The following is a 24579-nucleotide window of genomic DNA, read 5'->3' as shown; positions in this document are numbered from 1 at the left end:
AAACACTGCTTAGAACTGGAGAACCACAATTTATAAAGCATTTCAGAGTCAGAGTCTGATCTCACAGATCAGATAATCCTTTATTAGTCCCCACAACAGGGGAAATTCACACTGCTATGTTCTAAATGTGTATAACGTCATCTCACTCAAATCACTGTATATTTATATGTTATGTCCAGTGGTCAAATCTGAGCTGCTACAAAAGCTTCATGATTTAGGATTAATTTAATTCTACTTTTAAATAGAATATTAAATACACCATTAACACTCACTGCTAGTGTGAGTCCTCCACAGTGTGAGTCTGTTTCTCTGGTTCTCAGATCTCCAGGTGGAGGTCCTGAGAGAGTGATAGAGGAGATAAAGTCACTCTCACATGTAGAACAACCTGCAGTCTGACAGTCAGACCAACATTCACCTGGTACAGAAATGGACATCATTTATGCTACGGTACTGACCAACTCCACCTGCAGTCGGTCAGCAGGGATGATGACAAGTATCACTGTGATGTATGGAATCAGAACCTTCGCTCTCCTGAAGTCACTCTTAATGTTGGACGTAAGTAAAGGTTTATTTCTCTGTTCTCAACAAAAAGATGAGAGTCCTGTCAGAGTATCAGTGTCTGTGGCAGTGATCACTCTGAGCAGAGTTGCCAGGTAGTGACTGCAGTTAATATTTACAGCACTTATACTGTAATGTTTGTTAACAGTAATGAAGCTTACATTTTTAATTGGGGTACAAACCAGTATTTATACGAGTTTACAAACTGACAGCAGTACATTACTATAAGCAACACATAACAATAATATAATAATGAAACTGCTTTTTTAAAGTCTTCAGTTATTTTTATTTAAACAATTCTTCATTTAGTTTTTCAAAATCTTCAAAATAACTTATCTTATCACTCTAAAAACTAGAACGTCCTAACAGGCTCCTCTGACAGTAAGTTCAGTGTAGTGTGTAATGTCTGCCCACTGTAAGAGCTGTGGAGCTTCTCACTTTGTGTTCTTATCTCTAAATGAGCTCAGCTTATTACAGCTGACTGTTTTAGTTCAGCTGAGATGACATGGTCTTAGAAATGAGCTGAAGAGAAATCATTTACACATTACTGTGTTTTGTGTTGCAGGAGTTGTTGCTGAGAAAGACAAGGCTGTGAATTACAACCCTGAATCTATCTGTGCTCTAAAGGGGTCTACAGTAACATCGCTGCACTTACACACCTCCAAGCGGTCACTATGTTCAAAAAGCTTTCTGGACTAAAGAGCTGGATAGATCTGGCTCAGAACCTCCTGATCTGTTATATGATCCAGAGTACAGAGGCAGAGTTCAGTACCTCGGAGATGAACACAGTGACTGCACTCTCAGACTGAGTGATGTGAGAGAAAAGGATCAAAGTAAATACTACTTCACATTGATCACAGCCCAACTGCTTCCGGGAGGAAAGTATCAAGGTGGACAGGTGGAGTTGATCTCTTTCAGTCACAGGTAGGTACCTGCATGTATCATCTGTAAAAATCATTCAAACGGCAGATTTCAGAATGTTGATCCAATCAAATAGACACTGAGATAAGCTGGTCTGATGTCAATTCATCGTCTCGACAGGCAAGTTCAGTTAATACATCTAGATTGACTCCTTTGCAGAACACAACTAACAGAGTCGGCTCATTCCACCCACTACTAGCCACAAGTGTGTGAAATACTAAAGCATGTTTGGCAACAGTACAACATAATTTAGAGAGGAGTTCACCCCTAACTTTCCCATCATAAGGATGGTCAAATACTGCGTGGAACTCCTTAACAAATTGTTCATATGTGAGAGTCTGTAACCTGGGCCAAATAGCTGTAGCCCAATCCAAGGCTTTATCTGCTAATGGAGAAACCACTAAGGAAATATTTGCCAGATCTGTACTGGGTGGGGAACTATTAGAAAAATGGGAAGATTGTAGCACAAAGCCTTGGCATTTATCTGGGTTGCTATCAAACTTATCTGGCTTGCTTACAGAAAAATGCTTACTAGTAACCTTGATGGGCGTTGGAACATTACTGGGGTCATCATTACTGGGAGCCATACTTAATGTTTGCAACTGGCAAGTCAATTCTTTGACATTAGCCACTAACTGATCCAATTGCGCCTGTTGCTCAGCCTGTTGTACTGTCAAAGTCTTAAGGGATTGAGTGACTCTGGACAATACCTGCTGATGTTGTCCTAGCAGCATGCCTCGGTTAGCAATGGCCTTCTGAATAGCCTCTGAATCCGCCATTGTTGGCGAAGTATTCCTTAACATGACAGAACTGATCACACTCGCGGAAGTAATTGGAAAAAGAGGCTTTACTGGTTAAAGCATTTCACCAAACTTGTTGTCAGAAAACAGGCATGGGTCAGATCCAAAACAATCCAAAAGTACAACAAGACAAACATAACAGAGCAGACAAACAAGATAAAAAAGGGCAGGAATGAAAGGCAGAGTTGATAATCCAGAAAACACAGTCCGATACACAAAAAGGCAAACAAGACAGGTGCAACAGATCAGTACTCAGGGGAAGAAGAATGCTGATTGTCTGTGGTTGGTGGATCAATAGTCATGTGATCTCCAAGAGAGTTCTGGGTGCTGGAGTTCTCTAGATTGACAGATCCAGAGGAAGGCGTGACAATAACACATGCTAATGTTTGTTCATTGGCAAAAAATTACACATGTAAGTGGCCGTTTATTGGCAGTAAGTTACACATGTGAATGTTTGTTATCACCAAATTACACGTGAGTGTTCCTTTATTAGCATCAAAGTACACATGAGAGCGTATGTCAAGTCAAGTGTTACGACCCGGTCTAGGTCGGGCCTCAACATAAAAATAAAGAGACCTCCGTGCCCTCCCGGTTCCCCAAGTCACACAGACAACCAATGTTTGCGACACTAATAATTTGGCTTTATTTTCAAGAGTTCAAGGCTTTAGACAGTTAGAAACATTAAGGGAGGGAAGGGTAAAATAAACAAAAACACAGCTAACTTAAGTTTAGAAAAATATAACTCACCTAACAAACAAAAGAAAATCAAATACAATTTCTAACCTAACTTCCTAACTAAAGCAAACCAAGAGAAAAAGACAACAAAAAAAAATAACCCCCTCTTCCCCAATGAGAGTTTATGTACAAGAGCTATTGTCTGGGCAGCCACGGTAGCTGAGTGTTTACAGTATACTTCGATGAAAGAGTAACGGCATGAGCTAGCTTTTACAAAAATCTCAATGACAAACAGCAAAACACCAATAAACCATACACCAGTAGCGAAGCTCTCACACCAACACAGCTCTACAGTAGTGTCGCTCAAGTGACTGCAGGGAACCGGGAACGCAACAGAAGCCACGCCAGAAGCAAAAGCACCCCCCACTTCCGCCTGGGCGTCTCTCTTTTATTGGCGGCTCCCCCTGGTGGTGGCTCAGTGCATCTTCCCTCAGCTCTGCAATAAATACAAAAAACACACTACAAAAACTATGACCCATAGGGTCATAACATCAAGTCAAGTCAAGAGGCTTTGTCATTCCATCTATGTACAAGTACACAGTGGAGTGAAATTACGTTCCTCCAAGGAACAACACAGTGCAACATGGAACAAAATACACAGTACAAAGTGCAAATGTGCAGATGTAATTGTGCAAAAAAATTAGACCAGAAACAATACAATAAATACTATAAATAAAACAGACTTTAAACATAGTAAACAGACAGGACAGTGCAGAGCCAACACAGCACTCGTTTCTGAGCATGAGGTGGGGTTATGGAATAAGGTGCAAAGATTATTTAACATGCTGTGATCAGTCAGATATCCTACATGAGCACATCAGGTCCTGAGGTAGGATATACGCAGTACTTGGGTAAACAAAGTGTAAACACAGTATTAGTAGCAATGTTCCAGATGCAAGGAGTGCAAAGAGCATCAAAAGAGGAGTGTGTGTGTGTGTGTGTGTGTGTATGTGGGGGAGGGGGGGTCTTGCGGTCGGAGGCGGTGCAATTCCCAAACCAGGCAATGATGCAGCTGCTCAAGATGCTCTCCAAAGACCCCCTATAGAACATGGTGAGGGTGGGAGGGGGGAGATGAGCTTTCTTCTGTCTCTGCAGGAAGTCGAGGTGCTGTTGAGCTCTCTTGGCTATGGAGTTGGTGTTGTGGGACCAGGTGAGGTTCTTTGTGATGTGGACACCGAGGAACTTGGTGCTCCTGACGATTTCCACAGCAGAGCCAGTGATGTCAGTGGGAGGTGGACACCTTACACTCTTCTTAAGTCAACAACCATCTCCTTAGTTTTTTCCACATTCAGAGACAGTTTGTTGGTTCCGCACCAGTCCGTTAGCTGCTGCACCTCTTCTCTGTACGCTGACTCATCATTCTTGCTGATCAGACCCACCAGTCGTGTCATCAGTGAACTTGATAGTGTGATTTGAGCTGTACTTCACAGTACAGTCGTGAGTCAGCAGAGTGAACAGGAGTGGACTGGAGATTTTGACTAACTGAGGTCTCTCAGTCAGGAAATCCAGGACCCAGTTACAGAGGGAGGCATTCAGGCTGAGCAGGCTCAGTTTTCCAATCAGCTGCTGAGGGATGATGGTGTTGAATGATGTAGGTGTCTCTATTGTCTAGGTGGGTGAGAGCCAGGTGGAGTGTGGTGGAAATCATCTATTGAGCGATTGGGGCGATATGCAAATTGCAGTGGGTGCAGTAAAGCAGGAAGCTGGTCTTTGATGTGCCTCATGACAAGCCTCTCAAAGCACTTCATGATGATTGGAGTGAGTGCAACGGGACGGTGGTCATTGAGGCAGGACACTGGAGATGCACAGGGATGATGGTGTACGCGCCGGGGATGTTTGTGTAAACAAGATCCAGCACGTTAGCCCCCCGGGTCGCAAAGTCCACATACTGGTGGAATTTAGGGAGCACTGATTTCAGATCGGCATGGTTGAAATCTCCAGCGACAATAAACAGTCCGTCTGGGTGTGTGTTTTGGAGGTCACTGATAGCGCTGTACAGCTCGTTCAGTGCGGTGTTAACATTAGCACTAGGAGCTAAATACACTGCCTATTTGCACAGTGTAGTCAACTCTCTTGGCAAACAAAAAGGCCTGGCTAAGTCTGGAGTGGAGCTCGTCATCCACGTCTCCATAAAAACAAAAACACAGCAGTCTCTGAACTCACGCTGGGTAGCCCACTGAATCCGGAGGTAGTCCAGTTTATTCTCCAAGGAACAAACATTTGAGAGAAGAAGAGAGGGAACGGCTGGTCGTCTGGAGTTAGCCATTAGCCTCACTTGCCTTGCTTGTGCCTTCTCGCGCATCGCTTTCGGCCAGCAGGCTCACGCAGCGCTGTGGATCATAGCAGGGCTAGCTTGTTCAGCTCTTCCCGCAGTCTGTCTGGAAGCAGAGATTGTGGCTGATTTCTCAGCTGTGGCAGGCTCTGGCGATGGTAGACGTTGGTGCTGGTTGTAGCAGTCATGGTTTTAGAGTTTAGATCTGGTGTACACAACAGATAGTAAAACAAAATAGCAAAAATATACTGATTTGTTTTTCCTGAAGTGGCCGCTGCAGCTCCACGCCTCCCCGCCAGAACCAGATGTTTCTTTATTGGCCAGAAATTTTGTAGGGTTACAGGCGCTCTGTTACTCTCACATTTGTAATGCTTATCATCTATGTGTGTCACAAACAATGAAAGAAGAAGAAGAAGAAGAAGAAGAAGAAGAAGAAGAAGGAGAAGAAGAAGGAGAAAAAGAAGAATTGAATTTGTCTAATCAGGTCAATGATGCTTGGCCAGTGATCTATGTGCCAAAATCAAACGCATTTCTTCACTAATATTTTATTGCTTTCTTCCGATACTCACAGCAGCTCATGCTGCAAGAACAATGTGAGCACCTGTAAGGAGTAAAATGTAACAGGAAAATTAAGCAGACAGGACATCACCACCATTTTTGCTGTGGTATAGTTCTTTGGTGCCGACCTCAATATGGGTGGAGTGTTCACATGTTTGTTTAACAGTGTAGCAGTACTGAAACATAAACAATCTGACATTAATGTATCCACATACAGGAACTGTGAACCTGGACATTAATCTGTGTATTACATTAAAACCATTTTACCATTTTTACCAGATTAATGAACTGCAGCTCCTCTCTTTAAGCATGAACTCACAAAGATTTTACTGCTTGGGAAAACTCAAACTGAAATTGAGATGAAAGTGAGATTTTGATTGGTTCTGCCAATGAGTTTGTTTCTCATTGTCTATAGGTTAGGGCTTCCTGCAGTTAAGGGAGAGTGATTTTCTTTTGTTTTGTTTTTCTTGTTGGCATCCTCAATCAACACAATCAAAAATTGGTGGGTCAAATATTTGCCTGCCTCTGTGGCTCCAGCAGCCCTGATTCAAGACCCCACTGATACACTCAATCAGCTGATATGAGTTATCCACAGTAACGTTTGAGTTTTTTCTTTTTGGTAAACAATTTGTTCTCTTGCACTCAGATCTCCAGGTGGAGGTTCCTGAGAGAGTGATAGAGGGAGATAAAGTCACTCTCACATGTAGAACCAGCTTCAGTCTGTCTTACAGTCCAACATTCACCTGGTACAGAAATGGACATCGTTTATCCTCCAGTACTGACCAACTCCACCTGCAGTCGGTCAGCAGGGAGGATGCAGGCAGGTATTACTGTGGTGTATGGAGTCAGAACCTTCTCTCTCCTGAAGTCACTCTTAATGTTGGACGTAAGTAAAGGTTTATTTGTCTGTTCTCAACAAAAAGATGAGAGTCCTGTCAGAGTATCAGTGTCTGTGGCAGTGATCACTATTAGCAGGTCTGCAGAGTTGCCAGGTAGTTAATATTTACAGCACTTATACTGTAATGTTTGTTAACAGTAATGAGAGCTTACATTTTTAATTGGGGTACAAACCAGTATTTATACGAGTTTACAAACTGACAGCAGTACATTACTATAAGCAACAATAACCCAATAAATATAATAATGAAACTGCTTTTTAAAGTCTTCAGTTATTTTTATTTAAACAATTCTTCATTTTAGTTTTTCAAAATCTTCAAAATAACTTTATCTTATCACCTCTAAAAAGCTAACGTCCTAACAGGCTCCTCTGACAGTAAGTTCAGTGTAGTGTGTAATGTCTGCCCACTGTAAGAGCTGTGGAGCTTCTCACTTTGTGTTCTTATCTCTAAATGAGCTCAGCTTATCACAGCTGACTGTTTTAATTCAGCTGAGATGACCATGTCTTAGAAATGAGCTGAAGAGAAATCATTTACACATTTCTGTATTTTGTGTTGCAGGAGTTGTTGCTGAGAAAAACAAGGCTGTGACTTACAACCCTAAATCTATCTGTGCTCTAAAGGGGTCTACAGTAAACATTGGCTGCACTTACACACCTCCAAGAGGTCACTCAGTCCAAAAAGCTTTCTGGACTAAAGAGCTGGTTACATCTGGTTCAGAACCTCCTGATCTGTTAGATGATCCAGAGTACACAGGCAGAGTTCAGTACCTCGGAGATAAACACAGTGACTGCAGTCTCAGATTTAAGACTGTGAGAGAAAAGGATCAAAGTAAATACTACTTCAGATTTATAACAGACCAACCTGGAGGAAAGTATCAAGGTGCAGGTGGAGTTGATCTTTCAGTCACAGGTAAGATCCATCAGCAGAAATAATGGTTTATGCAAGACCTGCATGTATCATCTGCAAAATCATTCAAACGGCAGATTTCAGAATCTTCTTTTTTTATGCAGCATGTAAAGAATCATCTTTTTGAACTGATCAAGTGAGCACAAAGCTTCAGTTTGCGCCCCATTAAAAATATCTGTGCATTATGTGCCGTTATGAAATCTGAGTTGGAGCGAACTTTAGGGTTTAGGTTTAATTTTAGCTGCTACTTCTGTGTAGAAATTTAAGACAGGGGTGGCGCCACACCTCCAAAAGTGGAGGGGCAGAACGTTTTGTTACGTCTACGTGACTCTTCATTTATTGGGACAAAGTTACACGTGTGACTGTTCATTTATTGGCACAAGTTACACGTGTGACTGTTTATTTATTGGCACAAGTTACACATGTGACTGTTTATTTATTGGCACAAGTTACACGTGTGACTGTTCATTTATTGGCACAAGTTACACGTGTGACTGTTTATTTATTGGCACAAGTTACACGTGTGACTGTTCATTTACTGGGACAAAGTTACACATGTGACTGTTCATTTATTGGGATAAGTTACACATGTGACTGTTCATTTATTGGCACAAAGTAACAACATAGACTCTTCCACCTCCAGCGGTAGCCAACGGCTGAAGTCGCTTCTTATTTTTCAGCTTCTCGTTCTCATTTTCCCGTTCCACCTTAAATGGTGCCTGAGGCGCCAGAATGTAACTGCTGCACTTAAGGTGGAACGAGAAAATTCAAACAAGAAGCTGGAGAACGAGAAACTGACTTAGTTTCACCTGTTTTTTTAGTGTTTGACAGTTTCTCATTATAGATTAAACGTATCAGGAAACCAGCTGTAGTGATTATAGATGCAAATAAGGCTATTCGTCTCCAAATTATTGATGTTCGTCTTCAATCTCTCTCTTGCCTTTTCATTAGCTACTAGCTAGGTGAACTAGCAATTATAGGCTACATTAATTTCAGCGTTTAAGATGAATTATTATTAAAACTGTGCTGAACGATCAGTAGAGCTTTATTTTACTGCAAAGGAGGATTATTTTATTTTACCTAGAAATCTAATTCTGCTGTGGAGCCGAAGGTTGCTGACCCCTGATCTAGTGTATGGAAGCACTTCAGCTTATATGGAGTTGAGGGAGGAAACCATATTAGCATGTTTCCACCCATTTTCCGACCGGTTATGGAATAAGCTTCCACCAAACTCGGAAAGGACAAAGTGAACTACAAACTCTATCACAACTTTTATTGCCAAGGATTTGCGTCCGTTCTCAGTCTTTGAGAACCAGGGCTTTCGCACTATGTTGCACACTTTGGAGCCGAGATAAAGCGTCTCATCTCATCTCTATAACGAGACCAAAACCGAAGTTACAGCTAGAATCACGTAGGAAAAACGGGTAGAATAGCTGTAATCTGCTGCATGGACATCCAGTGCCACAGAATCTTATTTCACCGTAGCAGCACATTTTATCACAGATGAGTGGCAGCAGAGTCTCACATGCACCAAACAGCAATGAATGAGAGCCCTCCAGTTAACCTGGCATATTGCTTCCGGTTGATTTATTAATAAAAAATATTGGAAGTAAATTCATTATGAATCATTACAAATACTTTGCTTTAAAAAGTTCCAACTTGTCACTCAGTGAGAAAAAGTGAAATCCTCTATAGAAAAAAAAGATGCATCAAGATGCATCGATAATCGTTTTATAATCGCATCACAGCCTCAGAATCCCAATCGAATCGAATCGTGAGGTGCCTAGAGATTCCTACCCCTAGTCTCCAGGTTGGTCCTCTGTGTTGATCTGCTAGGTTCTTGTTTGGTGCAAAGGTATTCCAGGTTTTTATGATCAGTAAGAATGGGACGGGGTGATTAGCCCCTTCTAGCCAATGTCTCCACTCTTCTAACGCAAGTTTAACTGATAGGAGCTCACAGTGCCCGATCCCATAATTTTGTTCTACTGGAGAAAGTTTGTGACAACAGGGTGTAATTTATGAGGAGTACCTGTCGAGGTTGAAACCTCAGAGACAGGTGCTGGAGCAGTTTTGTCTCAGAGGTTTCAACCTCGACTACAAAAGGCTCAGAGCGATCAGGGCAGAAGTGAACGACTCCTTGAGTTTGTTAAATGTATTCTCTGCTTGCGGAGACCAAGACAATTTATGAGGATTATCGTTAGGAGTGCGGTCACTGTGCTGCTATGGAACTGAAATTATGAATAAAGCAGCGAAAAAAAACAAAAAAAAACAAGCAAATCCCAGAAACTGCTGTAGTTCTTTAATTGACGGGGGAATGGGCCAATTCATTTGCCTCAATTTTGTGGTCATCCATTAAAATGCCATTAGAGCTAATGACATAACCTGAAAAGGTCACAGACTGCAAGTGGAATTCAGACTTTTCAGCTTTAACATAAAGATTATTGTCTAGAAGGCACCTCAGGACAGAGCAGACATGACTAACATGAGTAACAAGGTCAGGGGGGTAAATGAGAATGTCGTTGATGTAAGCAATTACATATTTCACACAGCACTTTATTAATGAAGGCCTGAAACACAGACTGAGCATTTGGACAGACCGAACGACAGTTCGGTCCGAAGTACTCGTAGTGCCCTGTAGCGGTGATGAAAGCGGTTTTCTATTCATCTCCCTCTCTTATGTGTACTAAATTATAGGTGCTCCTTAAATCTAATTTTTTGAAGTGTCTCATGCCTTGGAGTTGTTCTACAGCTACTGGAATGAGAGGAACAGGATACGGGTATTTTTTGGAGATTTGATTGAGGCCTTGGTAATTCATACGTGGGCTTAATGAAAAAGATACCAGAAGCTACAGGCCAAACAAATCCTTGTTCTAATGCCTCCTGTTTGTAAGTGTCCATGTGTTTTTCCTCTGTCTGGGTTAAAGGATAAACTCTAGATTTGGGTAAAAAGAAGCAGTTTTAATTAAATCAGTTGCACAATCATACTGATGATGGAGAGGCAATTTGGTGGCATTACCCTTACTGAAAACCTCTAGAAGGTCAGTATAACCAGCAGGTATGTTAGTGTTTATTTCAGTATTGGGGCTCTCACTGGAAGTTGATATGAGGGAAACGGAAGGGAGTGTTAAACAATTATGATGGCACAATTCTGACCAGAGCAGGATTTCATGGTCGGACCATGAAATGCACGGGTTGTGTTTCTCTAGCCAGGGCAGAGCTAGGATGACAGGGAATTCAGAAGAATTGAGGAGAAAGAAGGAAATAAGTTCTTGGTGTAAGGCACTAGTGCTCAGCTTAACTAGCTCAGTGGAGACAAACATGATGAGTCACACTGCATAGGTTCCTCTCAATCGCTGGTAGTGTAACTCTCCAGTCTTCTTTGGGAAAGTTGACGATGTGACATTCTTTCGTTGAGTCATGCGGTCCCAGGCTAGTTGATCCAATCAAATAGACACTGACATAAGCTGGTCTGATGTCAATTCATCGTCTCGACAGGCAAGTTCAGTTAATACATCTAGATTGACTCCTTTGCAGAACACAACTAACAGAGTCGGCTCATTCCACCCACTACTAGCCACAAGAGTGTGAAATACTAATGCATGTTTGGTAACAGTACAACATAATTTAGAGAGGAGTTCACCACTAACTTTCCCATCATAAGGATGGTCAAATACTGTGTAGAACTCCTTAACAAATTGTTCATATTTGAGAGTCTGTAACCTGGGCCAAATAGCTGTAGCCCAATCCAAGGCTTTATCTGCTAATTGAGAAACCACTAAGGAAATATTTGCCAGATCTGTACTGGGTGGGGAACTGTTAAGAAAATGGGAAGATTGTAGCACAAAGCCTTGGCATTTATCTGGTTTGCTTACAGAAAAATGCTTACTAGTAACCTTGATGGGCGTTGGAACATTACTGGGGTCATCATTACTGGGAGCCTTACTTAATGTTTGCAACTGGCAAGTCAATTCTTTGACATTAGCCACTAACTGATCCAATTGCGCCTGTTGCTCAGCCTGTTGTACTGTCAAAGTCTTAAGGGATTGAGTGACTCTGGACAATACTTGCTGATGTTGTCCTAGCAGCATGCCTCGGTTAGCAATGGCCTTCTGAATAGCCTCTGAATCCGCCATTGTTGGCGAAGTATTCCTTAACATGACAGAACTGATCACACTCGCGGAAGTAATTGGAAAAAGAGGCTTTACTGGTTAAAGCGTTTCACCAAACTTGTTGTCAGAAAACAGGCATGGGTCAGATCCAAAACAATCCAAAAGTACAACAAGACAAACATAACGGAGCCGACAAACAAGATAAAAAAGGGCAGGAATGAAAGGCAGAGTTGATAATCCAGAAAACACAGTCCGATACACAAAAAGGCAAACAAGACAGGTGCAACAGATCAGTACTCAGGGGAAGAAGAATGCTGATTGTCTGTGGTTGGTGGATCAATAGTCATGTGATCTCCAAGAGAGTTCTGGGTGCTGGAGTTCTCTAGATTGACAGATCCAGAGGAAGGCGTGACAATAACACATGCAAATGTTTGTTCATTGGCAAAAAGTTACACATGTAAGTGGCCGTTTATTGGCAGTAAGTTACACATGTGAATGTTTGTTTATTGGCACGATTATTGGCACCAAATTACACGTGAGTGTTCCTTTATTAGCATCAAAGTACACATGAGAGCGTATGTCAAGTCAAGTGTCACGACCCGGTCTAGGTCGGGCCTCAACATAAAAATAAAGAGACCTCCGTGCCCTCCCGGTTCCCCAAGTCACACAGACAACCAATGTTTGCGACACTAACAATTTGGCTTTATTTTCAAGAGTTCAAGGCTTTAGACAGTTAGAAACATTAAGGGAGGGAAGGGTAAAATAAACAAAAACACAGCTAACTTAAGTTTAGAAAAATATAACTCACCTAACAAACAAAAGAAAATCAAATACAATTTCTAACCTAACTTCCTAACTAAAGCAAACCAAGAGAAAAAGGCAACAAAAAAAAATAACCCCCTCTTCCCCAATGAGAGTTTATGTACAAGAGCTATTGTCTGGGCAGCCACGGTAGCTGAGTGTTTACAGTATACTTCGATGAAAGAGTAACGGCATGAGCTAGCTTTTACAAAAATCTCAATGACAAACAGCAAAACACCAATAAACCATACACCAGTAGCGAAGCTCTCACACCAACACAGCTCCACAGCAGTGTCGCTCAAGTGACTGCAGGGAACCAGGAACGCAACAGAAGCCACGCCAGAAGCAAAAGCACCCCCCACTTCCGCCTGGGCGTCTCTCTTTTATTGGCGGCTCCCCCTGGTGGTGGCTCAGTGCATCTTCCCTCAGCTCTGCAATAAATACAAAAAACACACTACAAAAACTATGACCCATAGGGTCATAACATCAAGTCAAGTCAAGAGGCTTTGTCATTCCATCTATGTACAAGTACACAGTGGAGTGAAATTACGTTCCTCCAAGGAACAACACAGTGCAACATGGAACAAAATACACAGTACAAAGTGCAAATGTGCAGATGTAATTGTGCAAAAAAATTAGACCAGAAACAATACAATAAATACTATAAATAAAACAGACTTTAAACATAGTAAACAGACAGGACAGTGCAGAGCCAACACAGCACTCGTTTCTGAGCATGAGGTAGGGTTATGGAATAAGGTGCAAAGATTATTTAACATGCTGTGATCAGTCAGATATCCTACATGAGCACATCAGGTCCTGAGGTAGGATATACGCAGTACTTGGGTAAACAAAGTGTAAACACAGTATTAGTAGCAATGTTCCAGATGCAAGGAGTGCAAAGAGCATCAAAAGAGGAGTGTGTGTGTGTGTGTGTGTGTGTATGTGGGGGGAGGGGGGGGGTCTTGCGGTCGGAGGCGGTGCAATTCCCAAACCAGGCAATGATGCAGCTGCTCAAGATGCTCTCCAAAGACCCCCTATAGAACATGGTGAGGGTGGGAGGGGGGAGATGAGCTTTCTTCGTCTCTGCAGGAAGCCGAGGTGCTGTTGAGCTCTCTTGGCTATGGAGTTGGTGTTGTGGGACCAGGTGAGGTTCTTTGTGGTGTGGACACCGAGGAACTTGGTGCTCCTGACGATTTCCACAGCAGAGCCAGTGATGTTCAGTGGGAGGTGGACACCTTACACTCTTCTTAAGTCAACAACCATCTCCTTAGTTTTTTCCACATTCAGAGACAGTTTGTTGGTTCCGCACCAGTCCGTTAGCTGCTGCACCTCTTCTCTGTACGCTGACTCATCATTCTTGCTGATCAGACCCACCAGTCGTGTCATCAGTGAACTTGATAGTGTGATTTGAGCTGTACTTCACAGTACAGTCGTGAGTCAGCAGAGTGAACAGGAGTGGACTGGAGATTTTGACTAACTGAGGTCTCTCAGTCAGGAAATCCAGGACCCAGTTACAGAGGGAGGCATTCAGGCTCAGCAGGCTCAGTTTTCCAATCAGCTGCTGAGGGATGATGGTGTTGAATGATGTAGGTGTCTCTATTGTCTAGGTGGGTGAGAGCCAGGTGGAGTGTGGTGGAGATCATCTGTTGAGCGATTGGGGCGATATGCAAATTGCAGTGGGTCCAGTGAAGCAGGAAGCTGGTCTTTGATGTGCCTCATGACAAGCCTCTCAAAGCACTTCATGATGATTGGAGTGAGTGCAACGGGACGGTAGTCATTGAGGCAGGACACTGGAGATGCACAGGGATGATGGTGTACGCGCCGGGGATGTTTGTGTAAACAAGATCCAGCACGTTAGCCCCCCGGGTCGCAAAGTCCACATACTGGTGGAATTTAGGGAGCACTGATTTCAGATTGGCATGGTTGAAATCTCCAGGAACAATAAACAGTCCGTCTGGGTGTGTGTTTTGGAGGTCACTGATAGCGCTGTACAGCTCGTTCAGTGCGGTGTTAGCATTAGCACTAGGAGCTAAATACACTGCTATTATGCACAGTGTAGTCAACTCTCTTGGCAAACAAAAAGGCCTGGCTAAGTCTGGAGTTGAGCTCGTCATCCACGTCTCCGTAAAAATAAAAACACAGCAGCATCTGAACTCACGCTGGGTAGCCCGCTGAATCCGGAGGTAGTCCAGTTTATTCTCCAAGGAACAAACATTTGAGAGAAGAAGAGAGGGAACGGCTGGTCGTCTGGAGTTAGCCATTAGCCTCGCTTGCCTTGCTTGTGCCTTCTCGCGCATCGCTTTCGGTCAGCAGGCTCACGCAGCGCTGTGGATCATAGCAGGGCTAGCTCGTGCAGCTCTTCCCGCAGTCTGTCTGGAAGCAGAGATTGTGGCTGATTTCTCAGCTGTAGCAGGCTCTGGCGATGGTAGACGTTGGTGCTGGTTGTAGCAGTCATGGTTTTAGAGTTTAGATCTGGTGTACACAACAGATAGTAAAACAAAATAGCAAAAATAAATTGTTTTTTTTTTGTCTCATCAGGTCAATGATGCTTGGCCAGTGATCTATGTGCCAAAATCAAACACATTTCTTCACTACTATTTTATTGCTTTCTTCCGATACTCACAGCAGCTCATGCGGCAAGAACAATGTGAGCATCTGTAAAGAGTAAAATGTAACAGGAAAATTAAGCAGACAGGACATCACCACCATTTTTGCTGTGGTATAGTTCTTTGGTGCCGACCTCAATATGGGTGGAGTGTTCACATGTTCGTTTAACAATGTAGCAGTACTGAAACATAAACAATCTGACATTAATAAATCCACATACGTGAACTGTGAACCTGGACATTAATCTGTGTATTACATTAAAACCATTTTACCATTTTTACCAGATTAATGAACTGCAGCTCCTCTCTTTAAGCATGAACTCACAAAGATTTTACTGCTTGGGAAAATTCAAACTGAAATTGAGATGAAAGTGAGATTTTGATTGGTTCTGCCAATGAGTTTGTTTCTCTTTGTCTATAGGTTAGGGCTTCCTGCAGTTAAGGGAGAGTGATTTTCTTTTGTTTTGTTTTTCTTGTTGGCATCCTCAATCAACACAATCAAAAATTGGTGGGTCAAATATTTGCCTGCCTCTGTGGCTCCAGCAGCCCTGATTCAAGACCCCACTGATACACTCATTCAGCTGATATGAGTTATCCACAGTAACGTTTGAGTTTTTTCTTTTTGGTAAACAATTTGTTCTCTTGCACTCAGATCTCCAGGTGGAGGTTCCTGAGAGAGTGACAGAGGGAGATAAAGTCACTCTCACATGTAGAACCACCTGCAGTCTGTATTACAGACCAACATTCACCTGGTACAGAAATGGACATCGTTTATCCTCCAGTACTGACCAACTCCACCTGCAGTCGGTCAGCAGGGAGGATGCAGGCAGGTATTACTGTGCTGTACTGGGTCAGAACCTTCGCTCTCCTGAAGTCACTCTTAATGTTGGACGTAAGTAAAGGTTTATTTGTCTGTTCTCAACAAAAAGATGAGAGTCCTGTCAGAGTATCAGTGTCTGTGGCAGTGATCACTATTAGCAGGTCTGCAGAGTTGCCAGGTAGTTAATATTTACAGCACTTATACTGTAATGTTTGTTAACAGTAATGAGAGCTTACATTTTTAATTGGGGTACAAACCAGTATTTATACGAGTTTACAAACTGACAGCAGTAAATTACTATAAGCAACAATAACCCAATAAATATAATAATGAAACTGCTTTTTAAAGTCTTCAGTTATTTTTATTTAAACAATTCTTCATTTTAGTTTTTCAAAATCTTCAAAATAACTTTATCTCTTCAGCTCTAAAAAGCTAACGTCCTAACAGGCTCCTCTGACAGTAAGTTCTGTGTAGTGTGTAATGTCTGCCCACTGTAAGAGCTGTGGAGCTTCTCACTTTGTGTTCTTATCTCTAAATGAGCTCAGCTTATCACAGCTGACTGTTTTAATTCAGCTGAGATGACCATGTCTTAGAAATGAGCTGAAGAGAAATCATTTACACATTTCTGTGTTTTGTGTTGCAGGAGTTGTTGCTGAGAAAAACAAGGCTGTGAATTATAACCCTAAATCTGTCTGTGCTCTAAAGGGGTCTACAGTAAATATTGGCTGCACTTACACACCTCCAAGCGGTCACTCAGTCCAAAAAGCTTTCTGGACTAAAGAGCTGGTTACATCTGGTTCAGAACCTCCTGATCTGTCAGATGATCCAGAGTACAGAGGCAGAGTTCAGTACCTCGGAGATGAACATGGTGACTGCACTCTCAGAGTGATTGATGTGAGAGAAAAGGATCAAAGTAAATACTACTTCACATTTATAACAGACCAACCTGGAGGAAAGTATCAAGGTGAAGATGGAGTTGATCTTTCAGTCACAGGTAAGATCCATCAGCAGAAATAATGGTTTATGCAAGACCTGCATGTATCGTCTGTAAAATCATTCAAACGGCAGATTTCAGAATCTTTTTTTTTTATGCAGCATGTAAAGAATCATCTTTTTGGACTGATCAAGTGAGCACAAAGCTTCAGTTTGCGCCCCATTAAAAATATCTGTGCATTATGTGCCGTTATGAAATCTGAGTTGGAGCGAACTTTAGGGTTTAGGTTTAATTTTAGCTGCTACTTCTGTGAAGAAATTCAAGACAGGGGTGGAGCCACACCTCCAAAAGTGGAGGGGCAGAACGTTTTGTTACGTCTACGTGACTCTTCATTTATTGGCACAAAGTTACACGTGTGACTGTTCATTTATTGGGACAAAGTTACACGTGTGACTGTTCATTTATTGGCACAAAGTTACACGTGTGACTGTTCATTTATTGGCACAAGTTACACATGTGACTGTTCATTTATTGGGACAAAGTTACACGTGTGACTGTTCATTTATTGGCACAAGTTACACATGTGACTGTTCATTTATTGGCACAAAGTTACACGTGTGACTGTTCATTTATTGGGACAAAGTTACACGTGTGGCTGTTCATTTATTGGGACAAAGTTACACTGTGACTGTTTCATTTATTGGCACAAAGTTACACACGTGACTGTTCATTTATTGGGACAAGTTACACATGTGACTGTTCATTTATTGGCACAAGTTACACATGTGACTGTTCATTTATTGGCACAAAGTTACACGTGTGGCTGTTCATTTATTGGGTCAAAGTTACACGTGTGACTGTTCATTTATTGGGACAAAGTTACACGTGTGACTGTTCATTTATTGGCACAAAGTTACACGTGTGACTGTTCATTTATTGGGACAAAGTTACACGTGTGACTGTCATTATTGGCACAAAGTTACACGTGTGGCTGTTCATTTATTGGCACAAAGTTACACGTGTGACTGTTCATTTATTGGCACAAGTTACACACGTGACTGTTCATTTATTGGGACAAAGTTACACGTGTGGCTGTTAATTTATTGGGACAAAGTTACACGTGTGACTGTTCATTTATTGGCACAAAGTTACACACGTGACTGTTCATTTATTGCCGACAAGTTACACGTGTGACTGTTCATTTATTGGCGTCAAAGTTACACGTGTGGCTGTTCATTTATTGGGACAAAGTTACACGTGTGACTGTTCATTTATTGGCACAAAGTTACACGTGTGGCTGTTCATTTATTGGGTCAAAGTTACACGTGTGACTGTTCATTTATTGGGACAAAGTTACACGTGTGGCTGTTCATTTATTGGGACAAAGTTACACGTGTGACTGTTCATTTATTGGCACAAAGTTACACGTGTGGCTGTTCATTTATTGGGTCAAAGTTACACGTGTGACTGTTCATTTATATGGGACAAAGTTACACGTGTGGCTGTTAATTTATTGGGACAAAGTTACACGTGTGACTGTTCATTTTGGCACAAAGTTACACGTGTGGCTGTTCATTTATTGGGACAAAGTTACACGTGTGACTCTTCATTTATTGAAACCAAATTTCACTTGTCAGTGTTTGTTTATTGGAACCAAGTTACACATGTAAATGTTTGTTTTATTAGTACTAAATGACACAGCAGAACCAATCAGATGCTCGCGGATGTAACTGGATAAATAGGCTTTACTGGGTAAAGCGTTATCCAAACTCGCCGTCAGAAAACAGGCGTAGGTCAGAACTAAAACAATCCAAAACTGCAAAAAGACAAACACAGCAGACAAACAAGATCAAAAGGGGCAGAGACAAAAGGCAGAGTTGATAATCCAGAAAACACAGTCCAGGACACAAAAAGGCAAAACAAGAAAAACACTCGGTAGCTCAGAACTAAGAAGCAACACCTCTCAGCTTCCTAACTAAAGCCTGAGCTTTAAATACTAACTGCTCCGAGTCACATGACAGACAAGACAGGTGCAACAGATCAGTACTCAGGGGAAGGAGAAGCTGATTGGCTGTGGTATGTGGATCAATAGTCATGTGATCTCCAAGAAAGCTATGGGCACTGGAGTTCTCTAGATTGACAGATCCAGAGGAAGGCCTAACAGTACAACATAGCAAAAAGACAGCGACAGCCACCAACCTTACGAGGAGAGGCAGAATCAGGAGTGGACACAGAGCTGCCATGGTGCTGGACAGAAGGGGTCCTCCCACAACAACGAACAACTAACTACACTAAATTTCCCTGGACATTAGCCTAAACTACATGGGACAGTGATGATCCTCTGACCCAGGAACTAGACAGAGTAGACTTCTATGTGGTGCAAATCTATAGGCACACCCCTCTGACCTGTAGCTCTTGTAAGCTTAGGTTGGGGGTTCATGCTGGCAGAGACAATGTCTCCTGTAAACAAAGCTGCAGTCCCTTGTTAAATACAGTTAAAAGCATGCAGGTAAAACACCACAACTAAAGTTCTCCCCAACACAGGAGACAAGCTCATGTAAACTAGAGTGAAGGAACGACTGGTAAAATACCTAAAACAAATCCACACTTTAACACAAGAGATTATAAACACACTAAACACACCCTCCCTCTACAGACATCTTAAAGGGCTCCTTTTATGGCACAGAGTCCTCCCTCAATTACACTAATGATCAATTATCTGATTAGTCAGAGTTCCTCCACATGGATGATGGAACAGGCAGATACACCTGAGAGAGAGAGAGAGAGAGAGAGAGAGAGAGAGAGAGAGACTAAACGTTTGTGTTTACATGTAACAATTTGGATAAATTGTTATATTTTGAACATAATTTTATAATCTACTGAGCGTTTAGGTTAGATGACCACTGACTTTTGTATGTTTTTAAAAAATCAAAAACCTTACAATACCTTTTGAAATCTGTAACAGACTGCAGGGTAATGGAGGAAAGAATTGGCTTTACAAACGGGGCAGTGAGGGGGGGGGTATAATTTGTATAATCATGCATTTTAACAAAACACAAAAATATTAAACTAATATTTAATTTAAATCATTATATTGTGTCGTAAATACTGACTTTAGTGGTGTTTTTAAAAACCATGTTGTTGCTTCACTACTAAGATCACAAACAGTAAATAGAATTTAGGTAAAGTCGTCTACATAAATACATGAGACTGGATAAAACAGAAGACCTCAACAGAAGCTGCACTGGTTCATGTTAATGTGCGTCAAATACAACCAGTGTTTAAATATGTTAATCAGCTTTGATACAGAATTTTGTGAAAGTGCTCAGTTTGGTCAGCTGAAATACTTGGTGACCCCTGCTGGACAGGATTCCTCCAGCAGGTCTGAAATACATTACATCAGTTCTTCAAAGCACACCTGAGAAAAACACTGCTTAGAACTGGAGAAGCACAATTTATAAAGCATTTCAGAGTCAGAGTCTGATCTCACAGATCAGATAATCCTTTATTAGTCCCACAACAGGGGAAATTCACACTGCTAATGTTCTAATGTGTAATAACGGTCAATCTCACTCAAATCACTGTATATTTATATGTTATGTCCAGTGGTCAAATCTGAGCTGCTGCAAACTTCATGATTTAGGATTAATTTTAATTCTACTTTTAAATAGAAATATTAAATACACCATTAACACACTCACTCAGCTAGTGTGAGTCTCCACAGTGTGAGTCTGTTTTCTCTGGTTCTCAGATCTCCAGGTGGAGGTTCCTGAGAGAGTGATAGAGGGAGATAAAGTCACTCTCACATGTAAAACCACCTGCAGTCTGACAGTCAGACCAACATTCACCTGGTACAGAAATGGACATCGTTTATCCTCCAGTACTGACCAACTCCACCTGCAGTCGGTCAGCAGGGAGGATGCAGGCAGGTATCACTGTGCTGTACTGGGTCTGAACGCTCTCCTGAGGTCACTCTGAATGTCAGATGTAAGTACAGATTCATTCATTCAGTCTCAGAAAACAAACTAAGCTGAGGCTTCATGCTGAACTGTCTGTGATTAAGTTTAGTCCAGCAACTGATCTCTGTTTATAAAGTAATATATCACTGAGTACCTGCAGTAAATATTCATTAGGATGTCACTGTAATATCTGTACAGACAGAACACACTTTAACTGTAAAACTGTAGTTAATAATCTCAGTCCTGCAGATTCTCCTCACTGAATGTTATGTTTTCCTGCTCCAACACTCCTGAGCTCATAAAGGACTTTGTGATTAGCTCGTAGAGCATCAAAACATCTTACTTCCTACTGATGCTCTAGTAGTGTAAGTCTGTATGTATAATGCAGTAATAAGAATAGTTTATATTTCAGTACCTAATTTTAAACTGTTTGATGAAAAATCCAGACGTGTACATTAAACAATCATGAATCATGACCTGAGTCAGTTACTTGGATTACCAGAGCACTTTTTCCAGTATTTTATTTTAATTAAGGATGCTTTAGTAAAGACCATCATCTACCTTAACTGTGTAAGTCTGATAGAACTCATGAAGTCATTAGATTTTATTAATCCTTAAAGAGCCAAGAAATATTTGGGAATGTTTCATTCAGAGTCTTTGGTAAAATTGATTTAAAAGCTGTAAGAACAGTGATCTTCATATGCTGAACTGAATGATGTTTGTCTGCAATAAAACATGAGCTACTTCTACAGGACATTTACAGTTTGCTTTGTCAAATAGAAAAGCACATCCATAGAGTGTAATGTGTCTTTCTACCTCTAGATGGCCCAAAGAGCATCTCAGTGTCCATCAGTCCCTCTGGTGAAATAGTGGAGGGCAGTTCAGTGACTCTGACCTGCAGCAGTGATGCAAACCCACCTGTGGAATATAACTGGTTTAAAGGAACATCATTAGTAGCAAAAGGAGAGACTTACACAATGAACAAGATCAGCTCTGTGGACAGTGGAGAATACAAGTGCAGATCCAGTAATGAACATGGAGAGAAACTCTCTGAAGCTCTAACTCTGAATGTTTTGTGTAAGTTTGTGTTTATTTGCTACAGTTGTACATTATTTTGTAGAAGTTCTCTTTTATAAACATTTAATGTCATGTAATGATTACATCATGAAGTTCTTCTGTGATTTCTAGATCCTCCAAAGAACGTCTCAGTGTCCATCAGTCCCTCTGGTGAAATAGTGGAGGGCAGTTCAGTGACTCTGACCTGCAGCAGTGATGCAAACCCACCTGTGCAGAACTACACCTGGTTTAAAGAAGGTGGAAGCTCACCTGTAGGATCTGGACACAGTTACAGGGCTCTACAGAGTGGATCCTACTACTGTGTGGCTCAGAATGAACACGGATCTCAGAAATCAGCTGCAGTGACTGTCACTGAAAAAGGTATTAGTGATGAAAACACAACCTGAATAACACTTAATAACATTCATAAAAATTAGCATAACTGTAAACTTTAACATTCATCTGCACACAGGAGTTGGGAATTCAGCTCTATATGCAGTTATTGGAGTCACAGCTGGATGTGGATGTTTATCTGTTATCATTGCTGTATTTTATGTAAGGTAAGCAAACAAATCTTTAAAGTTTATTTAAGCACTGGAACCAGTTTCTGTTAATGTATCAGTGAAAAATGTTTCTGTTGCAATTTTTTCACAATATTATTTTTAATATTAACATTATTACTTTTTATATTATTACTTTTCAGGAGAAAGAGAAGAGGCAATTCAGCTGATGATGCAAACCAAGAACAGGCAAGTCAGTTACAACGTCAAAACTTGTTTTATGCAGTAAAGAGGTTGTAGTGACATTTTTACTTTTGTTTTAAGAAGAATAAATATTAGAGACAGTATTAAGTCTATATTCAGTTTAATTGTTTCCTGTTTATCATGTCCATATGCTAATATTGCTAAGGAAAAAAAAAGATTAATAAAATTCAGTACTGCTCATCTCTAGTTTAGAGTGGCACACAGATAAACATCAAATCACTCTATGATAAAACAAGTACAAGTGTTATTATTACCTAAATATGTGTGATTGTAAATCTATTATTGAATCTCAGTGTTTGAGATGATTTATTAATTTACCAAGTCTTTATTTCTGACTGCAGGAAATTCTCTACAGCAACGTGGCAGTAAAACCTCCAACCAGTGATTCAGCAGCTGATCCAGATCCGTCCAATCAGGATGATGCTCATTATGACAGTGTTGTACCTCTGAGAGTCAGAAACCCCAGGAATGCTGAGAGCTCTGCAGTGGCAGCTTCTGCCTTTGGGGCTGATGAGGAGGTTCAGTACGCCAGCGTCCAGCACCGCCGTGATAAAGTGGTAGAGAAGACTGAAGTGGACGCTCAGTATGCCAGTGTAAGATTTAGCCGCACTGGTGCTGCCAACAGGTGAGAGAAACCAACCTTACCAAACTAATTTAGTCCTTTCTAACAGAGCTTCACCCTGAACTGAATTATGTTCAAGTAATGGTTTCTAGTAGGTCACACTGTTTGTTCTGTTAATGCAGGGCTGCTACTTCCACACTTGAGGACCCCTCTTTGATCTACTGCAATGTGAAATAACCAATATTTACAGATCTGTTCAGGACCACCATTATGACCCATGGACAGAACTTCATCTGCATCTATTGGAATCTCACTGGAAAGAGAAGACAAGCTCTCTGTTTCATCTACACCTCCTTTTCTGTATGACCGTTCTGTGGATTAGTCCTTCTGATAGTGACAGGATACTTACTGGACTAACTTTCACCTTTTCAACAGGTACAATTTTCAAGATTTCAGATTAGAAATACTATAAATACTTGAATCAACAAGACTGAACAACATACTGGATATAAAACTCAAAGTAATCAACCTCAAGCGAAATCAAGTTGGGACATCAGTCAACACTTTCCCACTGGTTTTTATTCTAACAACAGTAATACTTGACTCATCTCTACAGCACACCATGTGTAACAGCGCCACCACCTGGAGAATATGGAGCCCAACAATTAAATCATACGATCACCAGTAGTTCACTGACTGCACACAGTATCAGCTTTTACTTTAACTAAAATTTGACTATCCAGTCTGTGTGTTTTGTAGCGCTGAGCTGATTTACACACTGGAGTTTGATCTTTTTATTACTTCTATCACTGATAGAAAAGTGGTGTAGACAGTGTGTAAGATTATTTAAAGGACTCTGATTCAATTAAAAAGCTCACAGTAGTAACTGATGTCAGTCTTACACAGTGATCTTACCATCTAACAAGAGTTTGGTTGCTCAGCCACAGCACCACACTGATGATGAATCATGGGAAAACAGCTGGTTCCAGTTGTACTTTCTATATTAATCTCTGTCAGATTCAGAGCTTTTATATCAGGTCGTGAGGCTGATCACACAATACAACGTCTGACAGAAATCATCCTGATACTGTGAAGATTTTAATTTATTAATAAACTGTAATTTTGAAGTTTTCAGTACAAGCATGTATTGTCAATATTGATCAGTTTGAAGGAAGTACAATAATAGATCTTTTCATTGTTTCTCTCTCTGTTTGTGGTATATTATTGTCCTTTATTGTTCATATTTCTCCCTCCCAACAAGCTGTTCTCCCATTGTGATAAAAGTTGGTTCTGATCCTTGTCAGCATATTGACAGT

General features: G+C 41.2%; 1 protein-coding gene across 1 annotated transcript in view; it reads left to right on the top strand.

The window, feature by feature from the left end:
• Positions 1-1466: 1466 nt before the first annotated feature.
• The window catches only part of LOC118800185 (sialoadhesin-like), a gene marked incomplete at its 5' end in the record, with an annotated part of 41384 nt that continues 18271 nt past the window's right edge, over positions 1467-24579 (top strand). Inside the window, 8 exon segments of the mRNA XM_036560360.1 lie at positions 1467-1482; positions 6491-6730; positions 7302-7652; positions 15821-16060; positions 16632-16982; positions 20674-20877; positions 20880-20909; positions 21704-21958. Coding sequence (XP_036416253.1) covers positions 1467-1482; positions 6491-6730; positions 7302-7652; positions 15821-16060; positions 16632-16982; positions 20674-20877; positions 20880-20909; positions 21704-21958 — 1687 coding nt within the window.

Source organism: Colossoma macropomum, unplaced genomic scaffold (assembly GCF_904425465.1).
Source record: "Colossoma macropomum unplaced genomic scaffold, Colossoma_macropomum, whole genome shotgun sequence".
Taxonomy (NCBI): domain Eukaryota; kingdom Metazoa; phylum Chordata; class Actinopteri; order Characiformes; family Serrasalmidae; genus Colossoma; species Colossoma macropomum.
The sequence above is the reverse complement of the archived record's forward strand: the minus strand, read 5'-3'. Positions and strand labels throughout refer to the sequence as shown.